At 51.7% G+C, this 21,021-nt stretch overlaps 2 protein-coding genes across 3 annotated transcripts; one reads left to right on the top strand and one right to left on the bottom strand.

Annotated features, from left to right (window-relative positions):
- Positions 1-5,450: 5,450 nt before the first annotated feature.
- Positions 5,451-10,641, top strand: NRL (neural retina leucine zipper). The gene is made up of 3 exons (XM_066277508.1): positions 5,451-6,313; positions 7,930-8,337; positions 9,226-10,641. Exons 2-3 carry the CDS (start codon positions 7,957-7,959, stop codon positions 9,556-9,558), a joined length of 714 nt encoding a protein of 237 aa, XP_066133605.1. The 5' UTR covers positions 5,451-6,313; positions 7,930-7,956; the 3' UTR covers positions 9,559-10,641.
- Positions 10,642-12,639: 1,998 nt separating this feature from the next.
- Positions 12,640-19,417, bottom strand: CPNE6 (copine 6). 2 transcript variants are annotated; one of them, XM_066277505.1, is made up of 17 exons: positions 19,328-19,417; positions 17,830-18,001; positions 17,202-17,381; positions 16,808-16,882; positions 16,570-16,644; positions 16,354-16,437; positions 16,173-16,262; positions 15,712-15,816; positions 15,394-15,480; positions 15,122-15,181; positions 14,729-14,862; positions 14,591-14,645; positions 14,449-14,500; positions 14,001-14,134; positions 13,651-13,887; positions 12,963-13,137; positions 12,640-12,847 (listed from the first exon to the last, which is right to left on the bottom strand). In XM_066277505.1, exons 2-16 carry the CDS (start codon positions 17,995-17,997, stop codon positions 13,000-13,002), a joined length of 1,674 nt encoding a protein of 557 aa, XP_066133602.1. In that variant the 5' UTR covers positions 17,998-18,001; positions 19,328-19,417; the 3' UTR covers positions 12,640-12,847; positions 12,963-12,999. The 2 variants fall into 2 exon arrangements, with proteins under 2 accessions (XP_066133602.1, XP_066133604.1); XM_066277507.1 differs by having other exon boundaries at positions 17,830-18,045; positions 19,328-19,398.
- Between the last annotated feature and the right edge of the window lie 1,604 nt (positions 19,418-21,021).

Raw genomic sequence — 21,021 nt, 5'->3', positions numbered from 1 at the left:
TAGGGACAGACAGACAGGAATGGAGAGAGATGAGAAGCATCAATCATCAGTTTTTCGTTGCAACACCTTAGTTGTTCACTGATTGCTTTCTCATATGTGCCTTGACTGCGGGCCTTCAGCAGACCGAGTAACCCCTTGCTCGAGCCAGCGACCTTGGGTCCAAGCTGGTGAGCTTTGCTCAAACCAGATGAGCCCGTGCTCAAGCTGGCGACCTCGGGGTCTCCAACCTGGGTCTTCTGCATCCCAGTCCGATGCTATCCACTGCGCCACTGCCTGGTCAGGCTAGATTAGGTCTTCATGAAATAAAAATCTCATAGCATCCTGCCTTTCTCCTTCATAGCACTTACCTCAGTTCCAATGGTTTGTTTTCAGATAGGCCTACCCCTAATATATTGGGTCTCAGGGCAAGAGTACAGATAGAAGCTCATAAGCCTTATGTTTAAACATCTAAAATGAATAACTCAAGCTAACAAACTGTTAAATACGTTGTACACTTCTTCCTTCACAAATATATACATGATGGTCTTGGTTCAAATTTAGATTTTATTTGGAACCCTCAGGATTCCACAGTAGAATGTGGTGGTGTGGGAAGAGCCACCTTTCAGTCACCTGTCCCACCCCTGACACCATCTTGTACTGTGAGGGTCCTCATGTGCATGTATGTGAACCTCTCTGTCTACACATTCCAATTCTGTCCACAGTCTTCTGAAAACAGCCATTCCTTGGCTACCCATTGGGTCTAGGGATGTGTGTATGGGTAGTGTGTTCTTCCCTTGGGCAAGCTATGGAAGAGGTCTGTCTGGACTCTATAGTGGGCTTGGGGTCCTTTGGGCAGGGAATTCCTAGGTATCTGGAATGTGGCCCAGAAGGGGGTTGGGGTTGTGGGCAGAGGAGGCCTGGTCCTCCATGAGACACAGCTGAAAGAGAACCAGAGTGGAGCCTTCCAAAGCACAGGACCCAGGGTTTATGTTCACTAGTCTATAAGCTCCACAAAGGCAGGGCTGATATCAGTCTGATTTACTGGTCTACCTAATGCTTAGCACAGTGCCTGGGATAGAGTAGGTGTTTAATAACTATTCGTCAAATGAATGTAAGAGGTAGACCAAGAAGAGCTTTGAGGATTTGGACCCATTACTGAAGATCTGGATACCAAAAGCCAAAACTAGGAATGAGAACCAATCTTACAGGGCTCCAAAGATGGATGCAGGACCGAGGAGATAGTGATAACTTTCTGGATTACTGACTCTGTCTCTTCTCTCTTTCTTTCTTATTTTCTACTCCACTTCTCCAGGCCCTTTGCCTGCTTGGCCCTCTTTCCCCATGTTCCAGAACCCCTCAATCCAGACCTTTCTATCTTTTTGTCCTTTGGCCATTGCTCTTTCTTTGTGACTGATGACTCTCTGTCTGTTCCTCTTTATTCTTTTAGTTCTTGGACCTCAATCTTACTTGCCTTTGTTTCTTTCTTCTACCACTTTTGCTCTTCTAGTTCTTTGCTCCCATCACCTCTCTTGTTACTATTATTCCCTTCTTGGTTTCCTCCCAGAAGCCTTCCTCTCTCTTTTGGTTCTCTATGTACCTTTGCCCATCTCTTCCGTGTGCCTACATCCCCCTGTCTCCTTCAGTCCAGAGCCCTGGTGAGCCCTTGACTTGTTCTGCCCTCTGTCCCAGGTCTGTGCCCAGTGTCTCCTTAGCTAAGTTTTTCTTCTTCCCTTCCTCTGTTCTCTCATTCCTAGAGCCTACCTGGCTTCACCTTTTTCATCCCCACTTTTTTGTCCCCAGATGTCCTTGAGCCAGTCAATGTCATACACATCCTTTCCACTCCCCACAAAGGACCCATTAACCACCTCCTGGGTCCCCAGTGGTGGCCGCAGCCTCTCCTTTCCATGTCCTTGGTCCTTTCCCCTGGCCCAGCCCTCAGTCCCCAGACACCTTTTCTTGGTCAGTGGTGCCTGGTCTGAGCCCCTAGCAGCTCAACCTGCTTGAGCTTGTTTAGTCTGACTCCTTCAGTCCGTTAGCAGCTTAGCCCTCCCACCTCCTCTGAATCCTCCAGTAAACAAGAGATCAGTGCAGACCTGACAGCTGCTGGCGGGGTAGGAGGGGAGTGTCTGGTCGGGACAGACCAGGCGTAAAAAAAGGGGGCTGCCTTCAACCCTCCCTATTTCTTCTTCAACCAGGGAAATTCTGGGATCTCTTTACTGGCTGTTTGCCTTAGAGCCACGTACTGTGGGCATGTGTGTGGGGTTCCCTGTCTCTATGATCCCCACTCCCATGTTGTGGCTTTGTTTCCAGGCCTTGGGCTTTTTGGCTCTTTTACAAAACAGCACTAAGTCCAGGCAATTTCACTGAGAAAGCTTTGTTCTTGAATAATGATAATGGTCTCTGCTCCACAAAATAGGGGCCAGGTGTGGGAAGAGAAAGATGTCATCTGATCTAGGACTTCTTAGAAGAAGTGTAGAGAACGTGAGCGGAGAGACCACACACAAACACATACACCATGGGAAGCTGAGTCTGTTGTAGGCATTCTGTAGACCAGTGGTTTTCAAACTTTAATGTTCATCAAAACTGCCCAGAGGGCTTATTAAAACAGAGTTTTTTGGCTCCATTCCCAGAGTTTCTGATTCAGTAGATTTGAGATGAAACCAGAGAATTTATATTGCAAACAGGTTCCCAAGCAATGCTGCTGATCTGGGGACTACACTTTGAAAACTACTATTTTTTTTTTAATAAATTTTTATTAATGTTAATGGGATGACATTAATATTTCAGGGTACATATATTCAAAGAAAACATGTCTAGGTTATCTTGTCATTAAATTATGTTGCATACCCCTCACCCAGAGTCAGATTGTCCTCCGTCACCCTCTGTCTAGTTTTCTCTGTGCCCCTCCCCCTCCCCCTAACTCTCTCCCTCCCTCCCTCCTGCATCCTCCCTCCCCCCACCCCTGGTAACCACCACTCTCTTGTCCATGTCTCTTAGTCTCGTTTTTATATTCCACCAATGTATGGAATCATGTAGTTCTTGTTTTTTTCTGATTTACTTATTTCACTCCGTATGATGTTATCAAGATCCCACCATTTTGCTGTAAATGATCTGATGTCATCATTTCTTATGGCTGAGTAGTATTCCATAGTGTATATGTGCCACATCTTCTTTATCCAGTCATCTATTGAAGGGCTTTTTGGTTGTTTCCATGTCTTGGCCACTGTGAACAGTGCTGCAATGAACATAGGGCTACATGTGTCTTTACGTATCAATGATTCTGAGGTTTTGGGGTATATACCCAGTAGAGGGATTGCTGGGTCATAAGGTAGTTCTATTTGCAGTTTTTTGAGGAACCACCATACTTTCCTCCACAATGGTTGCACTACTTTACATTCCCACCAACAGTGTATGAGGGTTCCTTTTTCTCCGCAGCCTCTCCAACACTTGCTATTACCCGTCTTGTTGATAATAGCTAATCTAACAGGGGTGAGGTGGTATCTCATTGTAGTTTTGATTTGCATTTCTCTAATAACTAATGAAGCTGAGCATCTTTTTATATATCTGTTGGCCATTTGTATTTCTTCCTGGGAGAAGTGTCTGTTCATGTCCTCTTCCCATTTTTTTATTGGATTGTTTGTTTGTTTGTTGTTGAGTTTTATGAGTTCTTTGTAAATTTTGGATATTAGGCCCTTATCTGAGCTATTGTTTGAAAATATCAGTTCCCATTTAGTTGGCTGTCTGTTTATTTTGGTATCGGTTTCTCTTGCTGAGCAAAAACTTTTTATTCTGATGTAGTCCCATTCATTTATCTTTGCCTTCACTTCTCTTGCCATTGGAGTCAAGAAAACTACTATTTTTAATCATATGAACCTCCCCCCTTTTCACCCAACACCTAAGGCTGGAACTAGGTTACTTTTTATAAATGATGATTACTGGGGCCGAGGAATACCTTTTCCTTCTCTGGGTTGGGAAAGAGGATTTGTTAACCCAGAGGTTCTCAAGGTGTGCTCCAGGGTGCACTAGTGCGCTCTACAAGGTTTCCTGATGTGCTCTATGGTATTCCAGAGAAATATGTGCCTGTTGGGGACCAAAAAACCAACAGGGTTTTTGGAGTTTAGATTTTTGGGGGACAGAGGTGTGGGGAATTGGCTGTAAACTGACAGTCTGCCCAACCCCCCACCTCACTTGCCTGATTAGGTTGCAAAGGCTGTTAAGCTGTGGTGCTGGATTGTTTACACTACCCCCCATGTTCCCCAGAAAGACTGGAGGCAAGTTTCTTCTATCCTTTGTTTGGTGTATAGTTAAGATGATATGTATGGTGGGGGTTTTGGATTGATGATTAAACATAAGGAATTCTCTCTTAAAGTCTTTTGGATTTCTGTAAAAGAAGAATATGTAGCAATATCTAAAAAAACTTTGGACATTTTACTACAATTTTCAACATCCTATTTATGTGAATTAGGATCTTCTACCCTCAACACAAGAGTAAAAAGAGAGAAATTCTTCAATGTATTGATGGGAAAATGAGAGTTTGCCTTTCAAATATATGCCCAAACATTGAAGAAATCACTAGGGCACATCAGGCTCATGTTTCTCATAAACACAAGAATGAAAAAAACTGAACACATTCATGCGGGAACCTGCTGAATTTACTAAATCTTACTAAGAATGTATCTAGAGATATAAAAAGATAACTTTTTTGTCTTTTTTATTTTTTAATCCCTCTTTTTTACAAACTCTAAAAAACATAACTCAAAAAGTGTAACATAAAAATGTTTTTTAATGTCAGAATAAGTTTAATTTTGTCTTATTTATTTTAATTACCGTAAAAGCATGCTTGGACTTTATATTTTTTCTTTAATATTTGACTTAATTATTATAACATATTTCTCAGAAATTTGTATATAGTGCACCTACAATTATTTGTAGGATTTTATTTTTTTATTTTTAAAATTTTTTTAAAGATTTTATTTATTCATTTGAGAGAGGAGAGAGAGAGAGAGAGAGAGAGAGAGAGAGAGAAGGGAGACACAAGGGGGGAGGAGCAGGAAGCATCAACTCCCAACTTCCCATATGTGCTTTGACTGGGCAAGCCCAGGGTTTCGAACTGGGAACCTCAGTGTTCCAGGTCGAGGCTTTATTCACTGCGCCACCACAGGTCAGGTCTTATTTGTAGGATTTTAAATGTGCCCGACTTCAAAAGTTTGAGAACCACTGTGTTAACCTCATGGGAGCGTTTGGGTGGCCTCAGAATGTAGAGAAATAGCTTTTGACTCTTGGAGTTCTGTTCCAGTCCAGACCCTATTTAAACAGCTTCAGACAGGTTTAAACATCTCCTTAGCTAATTCCTAGTATCCCTGTTCCAACTTCTACTCAGGGATGATAACTCTAAGAGGTGTTAGGGGATTAGGCTGAAGATGTAGGTCACCCACCAGCCATCTGGGAACCAGGATGAGTGAGAGAGGAAGAGAGAGGGGTAGAGATACACACAGGGAAAAGATGAAAGGAAGCAGAGGGCATATGAGGGCAGTTACAAAAGTCTCAGATGGATTGATGGTGATTAGATTTCAGTATCCCATAGTGGCCTGGAAGGAAGGAGCAGAGTCTCCCATTCTCCCTTCTTCTCTTTCTCCTAAGTCGAGTTGTCTGTCCTGGGGCTGGGTCAGCAAGTGTGGAGGAGACTGAGGATTGAATGGTCAAGACCTGGAGATTCATCGTGGAGTAGATGGCTTCTCTTTCTGATGTGACAGCTTTGAGGGTCATGAGGCTAGATATAGTAGAGTGAGGCAGGGGGCAGAAATGTGAGGATTCCTGTAAACAGAGACACCCAACAGTCCAGGTGAGAGAGCGTTCGGAAGAGCTTGTACTCCCCCCAAACATTGACAGGGTGAGGGCACTGGGAGCTTGTTTGGCTCTCTTTTCTAGTCCCAGACCTTCAGTTCCCACGGGCTGAGTGTTGTGTTCACATGAAGATGTTGGTCTGCTTCAGGGAGCTGAGCACCTGTGAGTCAGACTGTCAGTGAGGAGCTTTGTTGGAGAAGATAACCTTTTTCCTTCCTTGAGAACAGGCATACTTGTCCTTTCTTCTTGTCCCCCCCCCCCCAGGCCAATGAGATAGGCAATGATCCCCTTTCCTCATTGGCTGAAGGCCTAAGGACCACAAATGACCTCAGAGAGCTATCCCTTTAAGAGTGCCCCGTGGGCTCTGTGCCCACAGCCCCCAGTTCTGAGCACAGAGGCACAAAGCCTTGTTCAATGGGGCCTCCAGTCTCTGGGGAAGCTGTGCCTGCCTGGCGCTGACACTGACCACATCACCTCTGCCATCCCTTAGGTGAGTATGCCCTGGGCCTTCCCCGAGCCCCCTTCTCCGATACCTGCTGTCTGCTCTCTGTTGTCTATTTTCAGGAATCCTCACACTTAGTCCCCTACCCCACTTCCACCCTGACTGGCTTTATGTCCCTCACTGCTATCACATCAGAAAGACAAACAAGCCTCCTCACCTCTTCATCTAATTCTCTCTGGACACCTAACAGTGTCTCACCATCTTCTTATTAGTTCTTTCAATCTGTGTCTTTGTTCCTATCTCCTCTGTCCAGTCAAGGTGAGGAGCTCAACAGATAGGGCAATAGCCCTTCCTTTGTACAGGAAGAGAGCCAGCCCTTGTCCTTCCTCCTGCCTCTTTGGGCAGAGCCTGGGGTCTGACATGTGGTGGGAAAGAGGGATACCCAAGTTTGGGGCATCAAGAAGGAGCCAGACTCGAAGGCTTGGGGATGAGCACTCCCTGCTTTGCCCCTTCTAAGGCTATGGGTGTGGACACTAAAGCTGGGACCTGCGCTAGGGCTTAGGACTTTCAGGCTGGGAAGACTCTCTGAGGTCATCTAGCCAGAGGTTCTTCAGGTGAGCACATGCCCCATGATTAATTACAGGGAGGAGAGCTCCTTGGTGACATAAAGTTTGGTACTCTGTGTTGAAGTTGAACAAATGGTTACTGAAGGACTTCTCAGATTAATGTAATATGCTGCTGTGCTCTGTGAATGTGCAAGAGGTGGGGATGGGAGGCAGCATTTCCCCAAACTATCTGAGCGGAGACCTGTTCCTGGGTATTTCTCAGACTTAATGTTTCACAGATCACTCTTTGGAACATATTAAAGTCTAACTGCCTTCACTGAACAGAAGCAGAAACTGGTGTCACAACGGGGAAGGTGATCTGCTCGAGTGCACAAAACATGGGTGGGGGGTCTGAATGGAAGGAGGAAAAACAGTCTCGGTCAGTTCCCCTTGGAGAGATTGGCCTTGGGGAAAGTTGTGCCACTCAGTCCTGATCTTTCTAAAACTGATCCTAGGACCTTTGTATTTTCCTTGGAGAGTCTCTCATTCTTATAAAAGGGATTCCCTGATTGATTAATCCATAGAATAGATGCACAGTAAGGGTCTTCCATATGCAAGGCATTGGCTTGTGTGCTCTGATAGAGAAGTACAATAGTAAGTTAACCTTATGTATATATCAAAATTCACAGCATACATGCTTTCCATTTTCCTAAAATATACACATACTCTGTCACAGTTAATTAAGCAAATTTTTTTAATTGCTTGGAAATAGAATGGTGCCCCTGAGATGACAGAGCGTCTCAGCACGTTCCAGCACTATGGAGCACTGCCATATTCCTCTTGTTTACCACAGATCTCAGAGGCACCAGTGGGGCCAGAGGCTGTACTAGCCTCTTCCTCATTCAGGCCTTTAAGCTGCTTGCCCCTGGTCAGGAGCCCCTGCCACCTGGAAAGTTGGCCCCCAGTCCAGAGGTGACTATGTGGGGAACAGGGCTGCGCCATCACCCCGGCTTTTCACAATTCGGGCTCCAGGGCCCTTGGGCTTTCGGGGAGAAGGTTTTGGTGAAGGAAGCTGGCAGGCAGCCTCCAAGTGTTCCAAACATCTGCTCTTTTTTGCAGGTGTGCCCCTCCCAATCTAGCCCCAGAATGGCACTGCCTCCCAGCCCCCTGGCCATGGAATATGTCAATGACTTTGACTTGATGAAGTTTGAGGTAAAGCGGGAACCTTCTGAGGGAAGATCTGGCCCCCTCACAGCCTCACTGGGCTCCACACCTTACAGCTCAGTGCCTCCTTCACCCACATTCAGTGAGCCAGGCATGGCGGGTACCACTGAAGGCCCCCGGCCAGGCCTGGAGGAGCTGTACTGGCTGGCCACCCTGCAGCAGCAGCTGGGGGCTGGAGAGGCACTGGGGCTGAGTCCTGAAGAGGCTGTGGAGCTGCTGCAAGGTCAGAGCCCAGTCCCTGTTGAGGGACCCCACTGCTACTACCCAGAAAGCCCAGAGGAGACAGGAGCCCAGCATGCCCAGGTGAGTGATCAGTGAGCTGGTTTGAGGGGAGACAGGGTGAGGGAAGGAGCTCCTGGACTGGTAGAGAGACAGAGGGCAGGAGAAGAGAAGAGGGGCCCTTGAAAGAAATCAGAGTATACAACCTTCTGCTCCCTCCTTTTTCTCCAAATGGAGAGAAATGAATAGGCTGATCCAGGAGGAAGGAAAAGATCAAGTTAGAAGAGGACAGAGAAGGGAGAGTTGAGAATTAAAGGGCATTGGGGAGAAGGCGATTACCAGGAGGTAAACAGACCGTGTGTGTTAAACAGGGAGAGTTGTGAGTGGAATGGAGCGGAGTTAAGACTGTGTGAACGCTAATAAGGTTGGCCTTTTCAAGACATCGTTCCTCCCCAGCCCCCAACCTTCTCAGAAAGGATTGGGATTCATCCTATTAATTATAGACACAGATGGGGGTGTTGAGGGCATTAGGATGTAATCCAAATCCTTTGAGGGTCACGGGGTTGCGGCCTTCAGGACAGTAGAGCCAGGTGTGTTGGAAAGGCGGGGTGTATCAGGGCGAGGTTCCCCTGGAGACCTGTGGGCCCGGAGACGGATTCTAAGGACAGCTCAGTGGTGCCGCCGGGTTCAGTGCAGACCTGGCTCGCCTGACTGTGGGGAGGTGGGCCGGGCCTGCAGCGCCGGGCGGGTCCAAAGGGGCGTGAGTTCCCTGGCTAGGACCGAGGCGGGGCTGGAAGTGTTGGGACGTGGGACGGGGTTTGGACTCCGAGATAGAACCAGTGGTAGGGCGAACATTCAGGGAAAGTCGAGAGCCGGAGGCGGGACCTTTCTGGGGGCGGGGCCAGCCTAGCTTTGGGGCTTGAGTGAGGAGCCGGTGGGACCTTGCCCTGTCTCTGCCTGCTCCCTCTGCAGCTGGCCGAGCGGTTTTCCGACGCGGCGCTGGTGTCGATGTCTGTGCGGGAGTTAAACCGACAGCTGCGGGGCTGCGCGCGCGACGAGGCGCTGCGGCTGAAGCAGAGGCGCCGCACGTTGAAGAACCGCGGGTACGCGCAGGCCTGTCGCTCCAAGCGGCTGCAGCAGCGGCGCGGGCTGGAGGCGGAGCGTGCCCGCCTGGCTGTCCAGCTGGACGCGCTGCGGGCCGAGGTGGCCCGCCTGGCCAGGGAGCGAGACCTGTACAAGGCTCGTTGCGACCGGCTGTCCTCCAGCGGCCCTGGGTCCGGGGACCACTCCTACTTCTTCCTCTGAGCCGCTTGGGGCCATGGAGTGGTGGAATAGGTGGTGGTGGTGGGGCACCATCCAAGAGGCAGCTGTACCGTTCACTAGGTGGTTACTTAGCGCCTTCAGGTGCTACACACTCCTTTGTATGGCCACAGCAATATCGACATACTTCCTGGACCCTCAAGGCATGTTCCGAGGTTAGATGATGGTAATTTTCTGGGAGAGGTTCTCTTCCCCTCAACCACGCTATACACAGAAAACCTCTGACCTTTGCCCAAATCTACCTGGTCAGGATACTGAGATCTGCAGGAGCCAGGGCCAGGCACTGTGTGTGTGTGTGTGTGTGTGGGTGGGTGGTGGTGGGGGGAATGGATGATGGCTCGATGACACAGTGCATGGGAGGTGAGGGAGTGGTACAGCTTCTTCCTCAGTTTAGATTTTAATTAAAGGTTTTCAACCTGTAGTGCATTAGGTGGTAAGTAATAATAAGGCTGTATTTTCATTCTGGGGCTTGTAACCTCCCCATTTAGGACTATTGCATTTTCAAGATTTTAATTCCCCGGAGCAAGAGAGACTAGGAACTTTATCTGAAGCTTACTTCCTCTTATCCAACCCAATGGCCTCCAGTGCTCAGAGCTGCAAAGGCCTGAGGAGCTCTGGGGGTGGTTAGTGTGGGCTGAGAGAGGACCGTGGGCAGTAGTCTGGAGACTTGGGTGCTAGTCCCAGCTCTGCCACAGGGTACCTCTGGAATCTTGAGTAAATCATTTGCTCCCTGAGTCTTGGTTACCTCATCTACTCATTTGTATCGATGACTTCTGATGCCTCTCCAGTTCTGGTATCTCCTTAATGTGGGAGTCCAATGGTCTCCCAAGACAGCCTCGCCAAAGGGACTTCCTGTCTTGCTCCAGCTTCCTGGCTGCAGCCTAGGCAGTGGATGAGCCCATGCACTGGTCCTCTGCTGCTCCCTGAAGGCTGCCTTGACCTCCAGACCTACATAAGGTGACCCTGCTATCTCCTGCCTTTCTGAGAGCTGAAGTGAGACTCTCCCCAGCATGACAAGGAGCTGAGAGAATGCAGCTTTTGTGAATAAAACTTGAAGTCCAGGCAGAACTTTACTGGCTAACGTTCCTGTGATTTTAGAAGAGTTCATTCTTTATCCTTGCTCCAGACTTGTGGGGGGGGGGAGGAAAGGAGGGGTAAAGAGAGAGAAAGACAGTGAAAGAGAGAGAGAAAGAGAAAGAAACTGACTGAGAAGCCCCCACCTGGGCCCCCACATTTCAGTTCTGGAGATCCAATGAAAATGGGGTGGAGGAGTGGGGATAGAGCCAGATGGAGCCTACCTCCCACCACCATTCATAGAAGCCCAGGAGCATCAGTGCCGGGGCCAGGAATGTCTGTAGCTATCCTGAGGTCTCGGAGTTGCCATGGTAATCCAGCCCTCTGCTTCAGCAGCCTATGGTGAGAGTGGATGGGGGATCTGGGCAAATCAGAGGCATTGAACTGGGAGCAGCAACCTCACCAGCTACTGTCACAGGTCCTCTGATGGACGTAATAAACAGGGAGAAGCAGTCGGGTAGGGGGAAGAGGCTCCCATGTGTCTTTCTTCCTTTATAGCTCCTTCTATCCACCCCCTCTCCAGCTGTCTCTTCCCATCCCAGTTCTTGTCCCCCCCTTCTCTCTTCCCCAGTTCATCCTTCCTCCAGGAGCCTGCAATGGGCAGCCTCTCTTCCATCTTCCCTGGAATTTCTTTCTCTTTTCTCCCCCTTCCATCAATGGTTATTGGTTACTGGCTAACCTCTCTGGCTGTGGCTGGTTCACAGCACCTTTAGCCCCTCTTCCTTCATGCTCTCCATACACATCATTGAGGGGAGGGACTGGAGCATGGAGGGTTCCTCCAGGTGCCCAGGTTTTCTTCCCTCACTCTGAATCTCCCAAGTCTTGCCTGTTATCTGGAGCTGCAATCCAGACCCACTGCTGATCTTTTACACTTTACTTGATTGGTTGAGGCACACACGATAGGCAGAGATGCCCATCCACAGGCACCTACACTCATACACACAGGCCACAGATACTTACACCTGGGTCACAAGATAAGGATCACACAGATACATCCCACACAGAAGTTGTACACTAGTGATTAAGAGCGTGGGAACTGGCCCTGGCCGGTTGGCTCAGCGGTAGAGCGTTGGCCTGGCGTGCGGGGGACCCGGGTTCGATTCCCGGCCAGGGCACATAGGAGAAGCGCCCATTTGCTTCTCCACCCCCCCCCTCCTTCCTCTGTCTCTCTCTTCCCCTCCCGCAGCCAAGGCTCCATTGGAGCAAAGATGGCCCGGGCGCTGGGGATGGCTCCTTGGCCTCTGCCCCAGGCGCTAGAGTGGCTCTGGTCGCGGCAGAGCGACGCCCCGGAGGGGCAGAGCGTCGCCCCTGATGGGCGTGCCGGGTGGATCCAGAAAAATACAAAAAAAAAAAAAAAAGAGCATGGGAACTTTGGTCAAATGGGTCTGGGCTCAAGTTCCAGGCCTCCTGGTTCTTCTTTAGCTAAACAATAAAGTGTACTGCTATTGTTAATGTTATTGAGAATACATAGCTGGACTTCCTGAACCATTAAGGCCACACTCATGGAGAATCAGGGATGTGCAGTGCATGAACACACATACACATTCACACAACCAGGAAAACCAGGTGGCGCAGACCTGAGATGCCCCCTCTGTATTCCTAATTCACTGGCAGACCAGCTGCCCTCCTTCAGTGCCCACACACTTCTTCTGGGCCTCACCCCACAGCTGTGTGGGGGCTGAAGTTCAGCCCCTGGGAACTCAGCTGGGCTTCTCTGGAGACAGCTGTAAAAGGCATTATCCTGCCCTTGACAGCCCCTTATTACCTCTCCTTCCTTATTAATTAACCCCCATGGTGTCTGGACCCCCTGGGAGTGGGAGATGAGGAGGATGGGGGCCCCTTAGTTCTCTTTGGTAAATATTTGGGGTGAAATTGTACAGACATCTGGTTGCCTGGTGAATGCTGATCCTTCTCAAAAGGTGCTGGTCATCATTTCTTAATGGTGTTTGTGGGTGCTACAGACTGCCCAGTGGATAACTGAGACATGATGGGTAGAGTCTGAGGAACTAGGAAGGGTTCCCTTTATTGATGGCTGGAAAGTCAGGATCACTGAACAGAGTCATTGAGGGGCCACAAGGCTGATGCTGGGGCCTGGAAAGATGGGGCAGGGCTCTCCACTCACTTCCAGGACACGGGGGGGCACAGCTGATCCAAGAGGGAGAGGCACTGTCACTCAAGTCACAGGAGTCTGGACAGGCACCTGGGAGAGGATGGGATAGTTATAAGCACCCTCCTCTATACTACACCTGGCCAAGGTGCTCCACCAAGCCCCACCTTGCACCCCAGTGTCCACTCTTTGGGCTCTCAGGACTCACTGAGAGACTGAGGGAGTGTTGGTCCGGTTGGAGGCAGTCATGGGCTAGAGCTGGGGGTCGTAGCCGGTGTGCCGGCCCTGGGCACTCCCGGGCTGATGCCCTGGCTGGCGTAGTACTCCACCACCTGTCGCGGCACCTCAGCCAGGACGCACTTTGCCAGCGCAGAGGGTGCAGCCTGCGGGAGGGCGTAAGGGGGTGGAAAGTTATTAGGAACCCTTGTCTAACTAGACGGTGGCTCAGTGAATAGAGCATTGGACTGGGACACAGAGGTCTCAAAACCCTGAGATCGCGGGCTTGAGTGCGGGGTCGCTGGCTTGAGCAAGGGGTCACTTGCTCTGCTATAGCCCCCTGGTCAAGGCACATATGAGAAAGCAATCAATGAACAACCAAGGAACTGCAATGAAAAATTGATGCTTCTCATCTCTCTCTCTCTTCCTGTCTGTCTGTCCCCCCCCCCCCCTCTCTCTCTCTCTCTCTCTCTCTCACACACACACACACACACACACACACACACACACACACACACACACACTGCTTAGGAACCCGAGCGTAATGGGCGGGGCCAGGTGGAAGGGGAGGGGCTTCAGAGTGGCCCGCTGGGCACCCTTTCCAGACACCGACATGGCGGAAGAACCATGGGGTATGAAGCGCTGAGGAGTCCTTCTGGGAAGGGGCCTCGGACACTCACATCCTTGAAGTCCCGGAAGGGCACGAACTGGACGATGTCGCGGGCTGCGGGCACCCCTCGAGGGCAGCGCAAGGGACCGTCGTCGCCATCCAGCAGCCTCATGTCGGAGAAGTCAGCATTGCCCACTCCCACTATGATGATGGACATTGGCAGGCGGGAGGCGCGCACTATGGCGGTGCGGGTCTCAGCCATATCGCTCACCACGCCGTCTGTGAGCACCAGCAGCACCGAGTACTTCTGAGGGAAGGTGAAAGGGTGGACGGGCATTGGCATCTGCCCCAAAACCAGGCCCTAACCCTGGCCTCACCCGAGGATACCCAGTCATAGCCTGGTTGCCTGCTTTCTCTCACCGTGGCTTGGTGGGTGCTCTGCTCCCGCTGGGCTGGTTCTGCCACACGGTTGATGATGGGGGCCACGTTGGTGGGGCCATAGAGCTGGATCTGGGGCAGGCAACGGCGGTAGGAGGTGATGACCCCCGAGATCTCTGTGGGCAGAGGTGAGGCTGTCAATGATTAGCAGGGAGTTCTTCCTGACACCCCTTAAAGCAAGGAAGTGCCCCCCCCCACCTAGTTTCTTAGTAAGTAGGAGAGTTGGATGTTCCAGGCACTGGGGCAGTTAGGTGGGTAGATCATGGGCCAGGGTCTGGAAGTCTTACCAAATGAAGACAGGTGCTGCATGGGTAAAGGAACAGGGAGCTGGGCCCATGAGAACGCAATCTGTGCTCTGGCATGGGGTGTGCAGGAGTGTGCAGCAAAGTGTATGGGGGAAGGCGGGGCTGGTGGGAACCTCCCCTCTTACCTTCACATTCCGGATTTTCCGGGTCAAAGTTGATAGCAAAGTCATGGGACACCTGTGAGGGTAAAGCAAGAATAGCATGGGGATCATTTCTTTCTGTCTCACTCTCCCACCATCTCCTCCCTTTTCTTGGGATCCAGCCTACCTCGAAGTTGGGAGGGATTCGAGCCCCAAAGCCAAACGCTGGGAACCGCTTATCACTGGGGAGAAGAAAAAGCGGTAGGGTCCATTGGACAAGGCCTCCCTGACTGTCTCTCCTTCACCCTCACCTCCCCTGTTCTACCTGTCATAGTCTTGGCAGATGCCTCCCACTGCACGCAGGGCCTGCAGGTAGTGGTTGGGTTGGCGGGGGCTGAGGCAGTGTAGGGACTGGCTGCTCGTTGGGTCCCCATTGGAGGCAGTGAAGTCGATGGCCACCTGGAGGAGGTGGGAAAAAGGACTTGCTGCATCCCTGAGAGCCAACAGAGAAGCTAGGCCAGAACTAGTGTCTGTAGGGAGCACTAAGGTGAATCTGGGCAGGCCTACAGGTAGCGTCACCATGGGGTAGGGTGAGGCGTACAGAGGGACAATGCTAGGCTCATGAGAGGCCTAAGCAAGGCAGAGGGATTCAGGACTCCTATTCACTACGGGCTTAGCTCCTCCCTCTTGCCTGTGTCCCCATACCCTGGGCCTTTACCGTGAAACTGATCTGGCAGCCGCCCATGATGTAATCCAGGAAGGTGTGCACCTTTTCCACCTGGTGGAAGCAGGGGAGGTAAGGTGGAGGGATGGTCCTTTGAGGAAAGAGCTAAGTGGGGCTTCTGTGGGGGAACCAGAGTTTTTGAGGTCAAAGTTGGAGGTGGTATAGGGTAAGGGTTTTTAGTTCCCAGAAGCAAAGGAAAAGTTGAATGTGAGGCTGCAGTAGGGTATAGGGCTGGAGCGGGGCTTGAGGCTGGCCCTGGGATTTACCGTGCACTGGGCCAGAACTATGGTCCCTGAGCTCTTGTAGTTCTTCTTCTTGTCCCGATATTTAGGGTTGATGCAGTCCCACTGCATCTAGACCACACAAACCCCAAAACCCCCAGTCACAATTCCCTCAGGTGACCCCTTATCCCCCTTCAGCAGAGCCTCCCAGAACAAGACCTCTGTGGCTCAGTCCTCAGACTGAGCATGGGGACTTTCCACTCTCTCCACCTCCTATCATGTATGGTGACCTCTTCAGCATCACCCTTAGGATTTTCCCAGGGATCTTGGGGGAGGACACCTGAGGGGGGGGTCTTGTGGTACCTCTTGTCCAGGATTTGCTGTTCCTTCCTGCATCTCCTGGAAGGTGCTAGTGAACTCTCCAATGAAGTCATGTTTCCCACTTGAGTCATAGTCATACACCAGGAACTGAGAAGGAAGGGGGTGGGGTGGGGTCAGGGTCAGGGATGGTTTGCAGTGGTTCCTGGGGGAGGGTGAAGGACTCAAGAAGGTAGTGGTCTAACATTCCCTGAGCCCAAAAAGATGAACTTAACCTGCTCAGAGAGGCCATCTGCTAAGAACTTCATTCTTTGGCTCAATCTGGCAGGGGCTTTGGCTTCTGATAAAAGGCACACATGTAGGAACATTGGGTTGTGACCAGTTCTTCACAGTGGGAAGATCTTATCTCATGGGGGAGAGGAAGGGAGCTTGCTACACTCAGGAGGACGGTTTCAGACAGAGGCTGGATGCTTCAGTAGGCTGCACGTGCTTGGCAGGGACTTCACCTTGAGTGGCCGGTTGATGTCACAGCTGCATAGGGAGTGCAGGGACAGGCGGAATGGCTCCCAGCTGGGGTTCAGGTTGTTCTTCACCACCTTGGAAAGGCACAAGAGAGCCAGTCACCTCCTATTTAGGTTTCCCTACTCTGTTCTTCCTCCTTGCTTTCTCATAGCCCCAGGCACCAACCTCGGTCCTCCAGACCAGCTGGTCACTTTGGTCCTCATTGGTCTTATAGATCTCCATGAAAGGGTCAGACTTGCTGAAAAAATCCTGGGGTCATAGGGGAAAAGACCCATGAGCCTCGTGAGGTGTGCAGGGGGAGGTGGCTAACACCGAGAACAGAGCAGTGTTGGGACCCTGGGATTTGTCTTGAGTGGGGGGCCTGGACTCTGGGGTTTCAACCTTGTTGTCCAGCTTGTGGGCTCTGAAGGTGAGCTGCACATAGTCATTGGTGCCAGACACCTCCTCGGCCACGATCTGCAAGGGGAACACAAGTGGCAGGATTCCCCCCTACTTCCTTACCACAGGGGCCACCCTTTCCCTTAGAGGGGGGCCAGTCCTGGGTATGATATCACCATGGATGTCCATGCAGGGGCAAAGAATGCCCTGGCCAAGGGTGAATACAGGGGACCTTGCCTACCGTGATGGTGGACTTGCCCGCAGTCTTCCCATTCTTCAGCAGTAATGGCTTAGTGACCTTGGTTTGTGACACAATCTGCAGATGGATGTAGAGGGAGACCCAGATGAGATGCCCCTTGGCCAGGGTCTAAGGGATAGGGCCATAAGTGCCACTTGGCTAGGGTTGGACTTAATTTCCACAGCAGCCTTAAGGTAGGCACTGTAACCCCCTATTATTGCTAAGATGAGGAAGCTAAGGCTCAGAGAGGTGAAGTATCTTGCCCAAGGCTGCACAGTCAGTGAATGGTGGGGTTGGAGGTCCAAGCCTGTAATAAGCTAGCTCCAGAGTTCATGCTCTTTTATTTTGGATTCAGAGACAGAAGCTGATGGGGGTGGGGTGAAGTGGGAATGCAGACCTGGCCCAAGGTGCACTCTGTAGAGCCAAGGAAGGTGTCATTGCTGGGGCTGGTGGCTCCATCCTCAGCATCAAACACATGGAACTGCAGGGGCTGCTTTTCCTCAAAAAAGTATTCAAGGGCCAGCACCCGGGAGAAGACGGGGTTGGAGCAGGAGCGCAGCACCTCCGTGCGCTCCACCTGTGGCAGGAGGGTGGAGGCCCTCTGGGAACCCAGGTGCAGTCCCCTGGGCCACGCATCAGGCCAGCTTTCCTTGGGTTTGCACCCCCCAGGGACTAGCTCTTCCCGCCCTGGGCTGAACGCCTGAGCTCAGGGTACCTCTAGCTCACTAGACCATCAGCCCTCTGGAACTCTCATAAGGCGTTAGGGATCAGTGCCCCTGCCTGTGGGGCCATCTCAGGACCCTCTGAGACTCTGGGCTTTAGAAAACGTAAAATGGTTTGTGTTTGTAAGGATGGCATGCCTTTCACCACCATTACTCACAGCCTAGAAGAGGCCCCTCACATTCCCCTCTTAGGTTTTTGTTCCACCCTCCCCTCCTCCTCTGCCCCCTCCCCCCTCCCCCAGCCTCCTTTCCCGGGCCAGGAGGTTAGTGAAGGAAAGACCAAGCTCCTGAGCCCACTCTCACCTCCACCCACTGCTCATCAGAGTAGACCTTGAGCAGCACGCAGGGGTGGGGCTTGGTGAGTGTGTCTCGGTCCAAGAGGCCATGGCAGGATACCCGAAGCTCCACCCGCGAGGCCCCCAGTGTCATGGCTGGGGGCTCAGGCACCCATCCCATCTCAGGGTCCGACATGTCACTGCAAGGACAGAGCAGATGGCCGGGACACTGGAAAGGGAACCCCTGCCAGGGGAGGGGTATTTATCTTCTGGAAACCTGGGTCTCACCCTCCTTTGTTCTGCTTCCTGAGGCCCGGACCTCACGGACCTCCTGTTTCCCTGCCCTTTCTGGGCTTCGTTTCCCCTGGGGCTCTGAGCAGAAGAGGACAGAGGACTTGAGCCTCCCAATTCTGCACAGCTTTGTGTTTCTGTCACCCCTTCTGGCCTAGTATGCATGGGTAGGGCTGGACAGGGCTAGGGGGTTGCAGGGGCGGGGGGGGGGGTTCCTGGCAGTCTTGGCTCCTAGGCTATTGATTGATCCACACTTTTTGCTGCCTCAGCACCTTCTGCTATTTCCCAACTGATGTTTGAGCCAGCGCTGCACTCAGTCTTGGCACCAGGGAGATGAACTGGGGAAAGGGGGATGGGGAGGGGGTGCTCCGGCCCCGAGAAGTCCGAAGAGGATGGGCCTCAGGAATGGAGCTGCAGTGGGCAGGGGTAGGCATTGTGGAAGGTGCTCTGGGGGCTGTCCCTATTTACCTCCCCCCACTCACCTTCTACTTGGCTGATGGGAGGGAGAATGCTGGGCTTGGGGAGTTAGAGGCAGAGCCTCATTCCTGCTGAAAGCTCCTCCAGGTTCCTGGCAGGGGCTCCCACTATGACAACTCTCTCTTTCCTCCCTACCTCCCCTGTTCTCACACTTCTTGGCAGCACTGGCACTGTCTCTTAGCGACGAGATTTTTGGGGAGCTGCAGCCCCCTCCATGCTGCCCGTGGGATGCACGCACGCCACCCTCCCCCAGCAGTGGTACCAAGCCTTGGGCAGCAGCAGGAAGGGGTATGCTGGCCCGAGTTCATGGCTGGTCAGTTCATCTGTCTGTATCTGTCCACGTCGCAGGGTGAGGCTGTCTGATCTCATGTTGTGCTTCTCCCAGTGAGTGCGCATTAGTGTGTTTGAATGCTCCCACCCTGTGTGTCTGTCTCCTCGTTGTGTGTTTGTCTCCAGGAGGGTGTGACAGTCCCTGTAGGTACCTCCCTCAGAACTGGGACCCTTCTCTGGCTGGGTATCCCTCCCCATAATGTGTGCCTTTCTGGATCTGTGAGGGAGGGTCTGGGTTGTGGGGCACTCTGCCTTCCAGCCATGAGTCTCCCGGCTTAGCCTATGAAATGGGCAAGGTCATGTGGTAGCGAGGGGATCGGACAGAACCGGAGGTTTCTCTGGGGGTTGGGGGGGATGTTGTTACAGAGGACTGGACCAGGCTGGACTGGGCGGGGCTGAGCTAGGCTGAGGAGGAAGGGGAGGCTCACCTGGGCTTTAGTTGGGGGTTCCCCTCTTCGGCTCTGGCCCTGGCCCTGACTCCCTTGCTGCTCCAGCCGCTGGTGCCAGCTCCGGCTCTGGCTCTGCTGCTATTTATGGGGCCTGGATTGGAAGGGGGGGTGGCAGCACCAGCTCCCTCTCTTCCTCCCCCCCACCCTGCAGAGACCAGTTGGGAGGGAGAGGAGGGGAGGGGCAGGGCCACTGCCTGGGAGGGAGCCACAGAACTGGGGGGGAGGGTGGGCTGAGGGTGGCTCAGAGGCAGGACCCGCACAGACACAGTGACACACATCTTCTCCTTCACACCACACCCACAGCCAGCATCACAGAGATGCCACATTGTGGCAGTGCATGTGCGTGCACACATTCACACCGGGAAATGATGGAGATACACACCCACGACTCACAGGCTCACACATATCTTGACACGCACAGATGCTAGCACATAAACCCACTGTGACACCACGACAGTTATAGCCCTGCAGATACACAAAGGGAAACATACTCAATCTCACAACATTCTCCACATCATACTTGTTAGGGATATTTGCACGTATAAAAGAGCATTGAGCTATACTTGTCACACCACATATACAGTCTCACCAACCCAAATACAACAGAATGGAGATCCTGACATGCTCCTTAAAAATCACGCTGAACCTCATAGCTCTGAGAATAAAGCTCAGTGTCCCAGATAGTTTTTAGCAGAGAGACACAAGGACAGGGACACAGTTACTTCAGGCACAATCTCACATCCTGGTCACAAAACCAAGCCCCTGAAGACAGGGTTGCCCAGTGGGGACACGTGCTGAAGGACTGATTCCAGAGGCATCTTCCTAGTACCTACAATTTACCACCCCCCTGCCCCGTGATTCCTTGTGGGAGGGGCCAAGCCAAGCACAGATCTTGAGGAAACAAGATGTTAGTCACTCCCTAGTGAGACCAGGGGAAGTGAGCAATTGCCTGGGAGTTGTATGCCACACGTGATGACATTTGGGTATGTGGAGATCTGGGATGAATTCTCAAGAGGGTTCACCAAAGTGTCTTCACCCTCCATCCCTTAAGCTGCTTATATATTAAGGTAGCAGCCATTTATTGAGCAGCTCTTGGGTGCCAGGCACTGTGCCCAGGCTGGGGTTATACACGTGATCAAGATACAGCTCCTGCCCCTGGGGGAGGTGCGTATATATAGAACAGATGGGGCTGCAGACAGAGATGATAAGTCAATACACAAGTGCAAGTAAGTGTGTCAGGTGCAAGGGTACAGACCTTTTCAGGATGCAGTGGGCCACAAAGAGAGAGGCCTCCATTTGGATGAGTTGGGGGAAGGCAATAGGAAGGGCTTCACAGAGGAAGAGGTTCTTGAGTGGGAGTCTTGAATGCTAAGCTAGTATCTGGTAGTACACCTATGGGCTACAATTAATTTAATTGTTGGTCCTCACACCATAAGCCCTTCTCCTCACTTTCAGGCCACTTTCCAGTTGAGATTTCTGACTACTGATGGTGCCGCCAGGATGGCACACCACTTAATTCCACCATTAGTGAGCCTCCCTGTGTGTAAACCCACCCACCCACCCACGCAGCACACTGCTGCCCAGATCTCTTCCTGGTACATTGGGGTCTTCCAATCCCACCATACCCCCAAAGCTGGACATACACTGCTGTTGGTTCCTGTCATTTGGTCTCT

The sequence above is a fragment of the Saccopteryx bilineata genome, chromosome 4 (genome assembly GCF_036850765.1).
Source record: "Saccopteryx bilineata isolate mSacBil1 chromosome 4, mSacBil1_pri_phased_curated, whole genome shotgun sequence".
Lineage (NCBI taxonomy): Eukaryota > Metazoa > Chordata > Mammalia > Chiroptera > Emballonuridae > Saccopteryx > Saccopteryx bilineata.
Note: the sequence above shows the minus strand (reverse complement) of the source record. Positions and strands in the feature narration are given on the sequence as shown.